The sequence below is a fragment of the Palaemon carinicauda genome, chromosome 9 (assembly GCF_036898095.1).
Source record: "Palaemon carinicauda isolate YSFRI2023 chromosome 9, ASM3689809v2, whole genome shotgun sequence".
Classification (NCBI taxonomy): Eukaryota; Metazoa; Arthropoda; class Malacostraca; order Decapoda; family Palaemonidae; genus Palaemon; species Palaemon carinicauda.
The window spans coordinates 11,239,915-11,250,794 of NC_090733.1; the positions used below are offsets into that span (position 1 = coordinate 11,239,915).

The 10,880-nt window shown below is 34.5% G+C and overlaps 1 protein-coding gene across 1 annotated transcript in view; it reads right to left on the reverse strand.

The window, feature by feature from the left end:
- LOC137646273 (glutamate receptor-like) overlaps window positions 1–5,206 on the reverse strand; it is a 13,583-nt gene extending 8,377 nt beyond the window's left edge. The window contains exons 1-5 of the mRNA XM_068379385.1: window positions 5,121–5,206; window positions 2,298–2,456; window positions 1,623–1,713; window positions 759–1,053; window positions 359–570 (exon numbers count right to left, since the gene is read on the reverse strand). Coding sequence (XP_068235486.1) covers window positions 359–570; window positions 759–1,053; window positions 1,623–1,713; window positions 2,298–2,456; window positions 5,121–5,206 — 843 coding nt within the window. The remainder of the gene's footprint in view (window positions 1–358; window positions 571–758; window positions 1,054–1,622; window positions 1,714–2,297; window positions 2,457–5,120) is intronic.
- Between the last annotated feature and the right edge of the window lie 5,674 nt (window positions 5,207–10,880).

Below are 10,880 nucleotides of genomic sequence, written 5' to 3' on the forward strand. Positions count from 1 at the left end.
AACAAGCTAACGTAAGTCTTTGTATATAGTTTTTATATGAAAAATCCGTTTTAATGTTGTTACTGCTCTTGAAATGCTTTATTTTAATTGTTCATTAGTTCTCTTTTAGATTGTTTATTTCCTTATTTCCTTTCCTCCATGGGGTATTTTCCCCTGTTGGACCCCTTGGGTATATAGCATCCTGCTTTTTCAGCTAGGGCTATAGCTTGGCTAATAATAATAATAATAATAATAATAATAATAATAATAATAATAATAATAATAATAATAATAATATTAAAGTAGGTCACATTATTACTTCTTCCATCCTTCGTCCCTCACCTTAAGGTCTATAGAGTACCTATAAACCTTGCCTCACCTGATGATAATAACCGCCGATTTCCGTCACTATCTTGACAGAAGGGTCTTGGGCCACCGCTTTGACGGAGTGATAGGGTTGAGGAACATATCGAACGGTCAAGAGAGAATTCAGATTGCTGGAGTAACTCTTCATGACGATGAACATGGCCAACATCCACGCCCCCACTAGAAATCTTAGCGACCAAATGTTCTCTTGGAATTTCTCAAGATCTGATGAATAGGGTTATTTTTTTTAGCATGAATGATCATAGCCTATATAGTAAAAGTTCTGAGGTTTGAGCTGCAAATGGTGTAAAAAATTTTATAATATTTGTCATTGATTATATGAAAGATTTATCGGTATTTCCAATAAATCTATTTCAACTGCAAATACAATGGTCTTAAAATTTCCACTTTACCTTGACTTAGGAAAACCCTCACATAGTCAGTGAGAGTTTTCTGACGAGGCGTCTTCACTGAGTCTGACAGAGCCCAAGACATGAACAGTGAAATAGTCATCATCATGACCAGCCCTAGAGTGAGAGAGTACCAAACCATTGGAGTCAAGGGCATGAAAAATCCGAAAGGGTGTATTTCAGTCCTTCCTTTTCGGCCTAAGAATCTGGCATAGGTGAAGGTCAGTGGTAGTGTGTAGTCGACGACTTGAGCCCTTGTGTAGAGGACTGTGAATATTAAAAAGGAGAAATCCACTTCCTGGAATGAGAAATGTAGTGTATCAAAGCCACGACTAGTATAGAGTCATATTTAGTGGTCCTACAGCTATTAATTTCTCAGCATAAAGAGATGGTCTCACCAATGTGAGGACGTTAGAGGACTTTTGAATTTGATTGTACTGTTTCGCGTTAATTCCCATGAGAAGTCAATCAATGCCACAACCCTTGATATCTTCTGGGTATAATACCATTTAAACAACCACTTATTAGGAATGAATAAAAAGTAGCCTTCTTCTTTGTGATATTTATTCGAGAATTAGATTATGTTAGAAATAAACCATAATTACAACAAAGATAACCAATGCAATGAGAAAGGTTTTTATTCTAATACACATTTTCATCTTTCACCCAAAATATTTTTTCTTGCCCGCCCTTTATGAAATTCTCGTAAAGATCCATCAATCTGGCAGAGATTACCTTGTTCAAAATTCTGGTTTTTCCTTTAGTATTTGCATAGTGATTGTAGATCAAGACTAAATTCGGAAAAAGTATTAGATTGAAATCTTTAGATGAAGTGCAAACATTACCTAATAAATTCTAATAACTTACTTCTCTGGCGACCATGCCGACCATTCCTCCCCAGGAGCCATTAGGGAATTGATAGCCAAAAGCGACGTCTGTGGGTCGTCTCCAGCTGCATCTAATAATGAGTACGGTTTATAATATTAGTATAAGATATAGAGCTAATTTATGGCATCATTTTGACCAAACAGGTCGTATATAGCTGATAATATAGAGTGAGTATTAGCTAAAATTTTCATAGCCTAAATAACCATGATTATCAAAATTCTGCTTCACTTTTGATATTTCTTACCAATATAGGTTTTGAATTATATCATTTAAAGAGTTATATATATGATTTAAAGATACATTGTGTTAGAGTTAGGTAAAATCTCTATTACCTTTTCTACTCAGAATAGTTGTGATTGATTATTTAATTACATAACCTAAAAATAACTTAGGTCATATTTAACAAAAGATGAATATATTGAAAAGAACAAAGAATATGATCATCCACTTTTTATATCAATTGCAAATGGCTATTAAAGACGTGCCATTGCATATCCAATTGTATAACTTTAGAAACCTTAGCAAGTATAGGCTCTTTAGGAAGCAAATAAACGCATAAATTTGGGTCTAGTTCTAGTTCCTAAGACGAACGCATTGAATGATATGAACAGCAGCAGAGGACTACCTTTACAATCCTTATTGATCCTCACTTACGTAAAATTAATGGATGACGTCAAGATCGTAAGGACTTCAATAAGAGGTCCTCGTAAGATTTTTGTTGGGTCCCGCCCCTTTGTCTTGGCCTTTCGGTTCAAGAGGATAAGAGGAGGGTAGATTTCAGCTGTCACTTCTAAATGAGCGCCGTCTTCTAGTCTGTCACAAACGTAAAATCATGAATTGAAAATATATAAATGAATAGATATTTATCCGTTATATATCTTTACTCATATGTCTTTGCCAAAAATATAATATATATTATATATATATATATATATATATATATATATATATATATATATATATATATATATATATATATATACATATATATATATATATATATATATATATATATATATATATATATATATATATATATATGTATTATTCTTATTATTACTATCCAAGCTACAACCCTAGTTGGAAAAGCAAGATGCTATAAGCCCGGGGGCTCCAACAGGGAAAAATAGCCCAGTGAGGAAAGAAAATAAGGAAACAAATAAATGAAGAGAACAAATTAACAATAAATCATTCTAAAATAAGTAACAACGTCAAAACAGACATGTCATATATGAACTATTAACAACATCAAAAACAAATATCTCATAAATAAACTATAAAAAGACTCATGTACGCCTGGTCAACAAAAAAGCATTTGCTCCAACTTTGAACTTTTGAAGGTCCACTGATTCAACCACCCGATCAGGAAGATCATTCCACAACTTGGTCACAGCTGGAATAAAACTTCTAGAGTACTGCGTAGTATTGAGCCTCGTGGTGGAGAAGGCCTGGCTATTAGAATTAACTGCCTGCCTAGTATTACGAACAGGATAGACTTGTCCAGGGAGATCTAAATGTAAAGGATGGTCAGAGTTATGAAAAATCTTATGCAACATGCATAATGAACTAATTGAACGACGGTGCCAGAGATTAATATCTAGATCAGGAGTAAGAAATTTAATAGACCGTAAGTTTCTGTCCAACAAATTAAGATGAGAATCAGCAGCTGAAGACCAGACAGGAAAACAATACTCAAAACAAGGTAGAATGAAAGAATTAAAACACTTTTTCTTCAGAATAGATTGATCACCGAAAATCTTGAAAGACTTTCTCAATAAGCCTATTTTTTGTGCAATTGAAGAAGACACAGACCTTATATGTTTCTCAAAAGTAAATTTACTGTCGAGAATCACACCTAAAATTTTGAAAGAGTCATACATATTTAAAGAAACATTATCAATACTGAGATCCGGATGTTGAGGAGCCACCGTCCTTGACCTACTTACAATCATACTTTGAGTTTTGTTAGGATTCAACTTCATACCCCATAATTTGCACCATGCACTAATTCTAGCTAAATCTCTATTAAGGGATTCACCAACCCTAGATCTACATTCAGGGGATGGAATTGATGCAAAGAGAGTAGCATCATCTGCATATGCAACAAGCTTGTTTTCTAGGCCAAACCACATGTCATGTGTATATAGTATGAAAAGTAATGGGCCAAGAACACTACCCTGTGGAACACCGGATATCACATTCCTATGATCACTATGGTGTCCATCAGCAACAACTCTTTGAGATCTATTACTTAAAAAATCAATAATAATGCTAAGAAACGACCCACCCAATCCCAACTGTTTCAGTTTGAAAACAAGGGCCTCATGATTAACACGGTCAAAGGCAGCACTAAAATCAAGGCCAATCATACGAACTTCCCGACCACAATCAAGGGATTTCTGTACAGCATGGGAGATTGTAAGAAGGGCATCACATGCTCCAAGGCCTTTACGAAAACCAAATTGCAAACTAGGGAGTAGATGATTACCTTCAGCAAACCTATTAAGACGTTTTGCCAGAAGACGTTCAAAAACTTTAGATAATATGGGAGTTATGGAAATTGGGCGGAAATCAGTGGGAATTGAGCTACCACAAACACATTTACATAGAGGAGTAACATTACCAATTCTCCAACAAGTGCTAAAAGCTCCTCTTCTTGCTAACTTGATCAAAATAACAGATAACTTTGGAGCTAAGAAATCTGCTGTCTTTATAAAAAACAAAGGAAAAATACCATATATATATTTATATATATATATATATATATATATATATATATATATATATATATATATATATATATATATACACAATATATATATATATATATATATATATATATATATATATATATATATATATATATATATATATAAATATATAAATATATCCATATATACATATATACATATCTATATCTCTCTCTCTCTCTCTCTATATATATATATATATATATATATATATATATATATATACTCCTCACAATTTTATAGGAATCACGTGCTGTGAGATACTCATTCAGAAATTCCTTAAAAGTTGATGTTTTTTTAATATTGATTGTTGACAATTCCATTATGAGAGAAAATTACACTTCACTATAAATGAGATTAACAAAGCTAAACTGTGAACAGGCAATTGTCTTTTAGTTTCTTCAGCGACAAAATTAACTCTAATAGAGTGTGTGTGTGCTACCCTTGCGTGAATAACAGCAAGGCAATGTTGGATCATGCAGTCAATAAGAACCTGGATACTTGCAAAGGGTATGGTATTCCGATCTCTTCCACGAGAGCATTTCGAAGCCCTTCAAGGGTTGTTGGTTATGCTACACGACTGGAAATGGGAACCTGCAGCATCTTCAACACCTGGTCTATATGGTTTAGGTCTGGTGTAAGTACAGACCATTTCCTTCAGACATTTATCTTATGGTCTAGGAAGGGATTCATCATCCCAGCACAAAGGAAACAGGCATTACCGTACATCAAAATGAAGTTAGGACCAACAGCACCAGTGTAATGTCTCACATATACATCAAAGATGTCATCTCTCTGGAGAACACCTATCATGGTGCTTCTCCCCACGATAACAGATCTATTCTTTCGTTTCTGCTGATCGCTCCTCAGATCACAATTGATCCTTACTTTACTTTCCTTTACTTTGATGGCTGCTTTTCCGGTCCCATACAGCAGGGGAACCCCACTCTCCACAGGACCTCCACTGTCATTTTACCTTGTTCGTTCAGAGTATTTAACGTTTCATATCTCGTATTGTTCATTTACTGTTAAATTGTCACTGTCATAAGACTCGTGAAATAAAAAAAAGTGTTGTATCATTCAAATGTTTCGTGGGAGCTTATCATATAGTCTCGGGGCCGCATATTTAGAGGCTCTGGAGCCTACTGTAGACATATATCTAGGTTCAAACAGTTTGAAGCCATCTGTAACTATTCTCGTGTCGACACGATTTGTTGACTGCGCAATATGTAGCAGTTCTCTAATGTATTTTGGAAGCCCGGTTCTGATAACTTGGTGGGTTATTGTACATATTTTAAATTCAATTTTCTCTTTAATCGGCAGCCAGTGTACATCGATTAGTATAGGGATGATCATTTCTATAGGTGGGACATCTTTTATCAGTCTTGCTCCTCTGTTTATTGTTTTGTAATTTCTTAAGTTGCACTTTTGGTAAACTGTAATAGAGAGAGTTGCAGTAGTTAATCATGGTGATAACACAGTTTATCACAAGTTTGCTTACAAAATTTTCGGCCAGGTACTTTCCTATAAACGCAATATTTTTTAGACGATGACCAGCAGTTTTTATTACATTATGTATTTGGGCATTTAGAGACAGGTTACAGTCAAGAAATATACCTAGATCTCGAACTTTACTAGATATCGGCACAGAGTCATTATTTATGTTCATTTGAATATAACCTAAGTTTTTCACGCTGTTTCTCTTACCCATCACCATGAATTGAGTTTTGTTCTCATTTAATTTTAGTTGTTTAAATATCTTCCATTCTCTAATACTATCAAGGATTCGGTTTAGACTTTCAGTAGTGTCATGTATATCTTTTATGGAGAAGTAAATTTGTGTCATATCTGCAAATAGTTTAAACTTCACGCCATGCCTTTGTAGCATTTTCGATAGACCAATAGTATAGATGCAGAATAAAATCGGGCCAAGTACACTCACCAGGGGTATCCATCAGTTTAAGGGTTCATATGATGAATAAAAGTTTCCAATATGTACACATTAATTTCTACCAACTAAGTAGTCTTTTAGGTATTCGAGGGCTTGATCTTCAACGCCGATGGACCGTAGATCATTTAGTAGCAGTTCATGCACAACTGTATCAAAAGCAGCACTGAGATCGAGCATTATTAAGATACCACATCTATTTTCATCCATCATTTCTAGCATATCATTTACAACAGAGCAGATGGCTGTCTCCGTAGAGTATTGTTTTCTATAAGCAGATTGGTTGTCAGGCAAAGCTTCTATTACTTCTAAGTGGCTGACTAGTTGTTCAAGAATTACATATTCAAGCACTTTTGAGACATACGATAGATTTGAAATAGGTCTATATGAGCTTAATTCCTGGTAGCCCAGCATATTTCACAGAACTGGTGTGACTATAGCCATTTTCTCAGATTATGAAACTTACATCCATCAATGCTTGCATTTGCTATTCTCATTATTATTTCGGCTAGACTAGAAAAGTCTCTCTCTCCAATTTCTTCATATATTGGCATAGGATCGATCGCACAGTTTGTTTTCTTTGCTCTCTTGACAATTCTGGTGATATCTTGTGTTATGTTGTTAAATCGTATTAATTTTGTCTGTGTGCCCGGTGTATCATTAATCTGAACCTCAGTATTTACAAATGACCTGGTTATGTTTTCAATTTTGTTTCTAAAGAACACTAGAAAATTATTTGCTAGTTCCTGGTCATTGTATCCATCAGGTAGCTTCTTTTCTTTTACAGTTCACATTATACCATTTAGGAGACGATATAACTTATTTATGTCTGTTGCTGCTTCGAGGATCTTTCTCTTATAGTATTCCCTCTTTTCCTTCTTAGTAAGTAGTTATATTGACACGCAGCAGTTATGTATTCTACCCAAGTACTTTCAGTTTTTAACCTCTTCAACTTAATTTCTTTAAGTCTTTTTCCCCATTTTTTTTTACCAAAGTCTCTCCATCAAACCAAGGAGATTGGTCTTTTACAGATATAGACTTTTCCATCGGTGGGCACATGGTATCATATTCACTTTTACTCTCTTTATTAAAAGTGATAATAATCCAATTAGCACACTTAGTTCCTAACAGACGTTGTTCATCATGACCACAGGGAATGTTGATAGCATCATTTTTTTTTCTTTCTAACTTCTTCAATAAATACGGTAGGAGAAAAAATTGATTTATGTTTAAAGTTTATTTCTTTACTAATGCATGTTTCTGTGGATGCAGACTAAACATAATAAGTTTGTGCACTGGGGAGATAGTACATTTCTCTTCGACTTTTATATAGGGTACAATATTATTCATATCACTTAGAACTAAGTCTACCGTATGCCCAGTTAAAGTAGTTATACAGTCGACATTATTCACTAGTTGGTATGATTCTAGTAACTCACTAAATGCCAAAGCGTCAGGATTTGATGCATCATTCATCCAAAAATTGAAGCCTCCACAGATAACTAATTCGTTTTTCTCCATGATAATCATCTCAGTGAGAGAACCGAATTCTTCAAAAAAAGATACTGGTGTTTGTTCTGGAAGGTTTGTAGATTGTTACAAAGGATATTTTTATCTTTTTTTGGCATAAACTCTATTTTTATATATTCAAAGCTTGTTACACTAATTCTTTTCAACGTTTTGAGATTTGAGTAACTTTTATTAATAGAGTCCAACACCCCCACCAGACCTACCTTCTCTCGGTGTGTGAAAGAAGGCATGTGTGCAGGGCGTCATTTCAGTGATTTTTGCCTTGTCCAAGCTATTTAGCCATGTTTCAGATAATGCTAGTATATGTAAATACTTCTCATTTATCAATTTTCGAATTTGAACAGTCTTATTACATACAGATTGTATATTTACATAGCCACAGTTTATGACGTCCCTAGTAACCATGATCAGTTTTTTCCGCTAGTCTTTTCAATTCCAAGTCAAAAGCATTGCAGTCTCTAGAATTTACTGTGGTCACTTGGTCTGTTTAACTTGTGCAGTTTATACACTTTGACACTTGGTGGAGTGTCTCCCTGAACATTTCCTGCAGACTTTAGACTTGCAATCTTTTTCATAATGTCAATACATCAGACAGTGGTAGCAGGAGATCACGTGGTACCTATCACGTATGTTATAGATATCCCTTCGTAACGAAACTTTGTCCCCATTATCATGAATAGCCCTCCAAACTTCAGGATCACATTTCAGCACATAGTGGGTGGCATTTTTCTTCAGGATTACACTTATCTTCTATATTTTGGATTTGGTCCAGGACGCGATTTCTTTGAATCAAAGCATTTACTACATCATCTTCATCATTGTATACATTACATATTATTATTTTGGGTTTTAGTTTTCCAATTTTTCTCGTTTCAGTGTCAGCTACCAATGTCTGAATTTTGTGATCATATTGTTTGCAAAGTTTACAACAACATTTCCACTCGTAGTTGACCTCGTGTTAAGTATAGGGATGTCTTTAAGTGCTTGTTCAACCTCACGTTTTCTTTCAATAATTTTAGTTGTTGTATTAGTTGATTTAGTTAACTTTGTCAGCAAATGTCAGGTTCTCCGGTTTTGAGTCTATCAATGTTTGAGGTGTTGCTTTAATTGATTCTATATTCATGGCAAGAATGTCAACTTTCTCGTTGGGGTCGGTGGTCTGGGTAGAATTTGCTGCGTCTACTCTAAGGTCCGCAAGTTTGTTTGCCAAGTCATCTATTTTCGTATCTTGTTCGTTCACGGCCAGGTTTCTCACGTTTACATCTTCCTTTAATTTTGATATTATGGAATTGTTTTTTCTGGCTCCACGTACGTAGTGTGGGCATAACCAGTCCAGGTTATTCCGTTCATTCTCACTGATGGATGTCACTATATGCACACATCTTTTATGGCAGAGTCTTTTACATTCACATACTATCCATTTTCTCCGTTCTCCATCCGTTTCATAACATATGAAGCAGACACAGTTAGAGCAGACATGGTGTAGTGTTTCTTATCACTTAGGTTTCTCCATAAGACTAACTAATATCTTTTCAATGATATTCTTAGCGTGAAACACAAAGCTAAAACATGACTCAGGGCATGAATAGCAGAGCTCAACACAATACGTCCACACTCTAGCACTAACACTATCACTATTCATAACAGTCATATTCACTGATGTTGGCATCATTAAACCATTCATGTTTTATCCACCACACCCATGGCCTCATGTCAGTAAAGTCTAGGCAATACTGGGACTCATCAGTGAACAGTAGTGTAGCCCAATCTTTGTGTGTCCAAGTGAAATGATCATGTGACTAATTCAAACTTTCCTTTCTGTGGCATATGGTCAGTGGAATCCTGCCACATGGCATACTGAAGGAGAAGCAGGCAGTGTGGAGATGATTCCGTATAGGCTGGGTGGATACATTTACAGCTTAGGTGTTTAGGAGGTCATTTTGCTAGGAAGTAGCTGTCTAAAAGAGATGGAGCTGTACCTGAACAGCGACAGTAATGTTATTGATGGCCAACTACATGATGTTGTACTGCCATACCAAAAGTCCGATACCGATTCCACACCAGCTTAACAACGCTTTGGCTAATATTAAGTGCATTGCCAACTTGACTCTGTGAAGACCCAGATTACATCCTTTCAATGGATCTACCAAATTGCACGAATGTCAAACATCGTCAAGGGCATTATGGAGTTATTGTTAGTGCCAAAGGTATTACCATGGGTAACGAAAACTCTAAATCATACGCTAACAATGGCACAATATGTCTGAACTACAACAGTGATGTTTATATGAAAGTAAATAAAGTAACGTTCCACACGTATCTAATGTCATGAAATGCATGTTCAAATGAGGTGTGGCACTGACTGCATGTCATTTGACACTATATTTGGTATTAGCAACAGTAACAATATATACTTATGATATATCAAGAGAATTACCTGTGATCCCTATGAAATTATGAAATAATATAAATATATATATATATATATATATATATATATATATATATATATATATATATATATATATAATTACGAATAGGAATACATTGCACACACGTACATATGTATATATATATATATATATATATATATATATATATATATATATATATATATATATGTATATATATGTGTGTATATATATATATATATATATGTATATATATATATATATATATATATATATATAAAACGTAGTTGTAAATTCATATATATAAATCAATGCACACACCCTCACACACACGCAAACATACACACACACACGCAAACACACACACACAAACATATATATGTATATATATATATATATATATATATATATATATATAGAGAGAGAGAGAGAGAGAGAGAGAGAGAGAGAGAGAGAGAGAGAGAGAGAGATATAGATAGATATGCGTATATAACGTAGGTGGATTACCGAAAACAAATAAATTATATACTTTTTGAATTTCTCCTGAAACATTTGGTCGGTCTTCTGCAATGTGAAGCTTTTATTCTGGACCCATTTA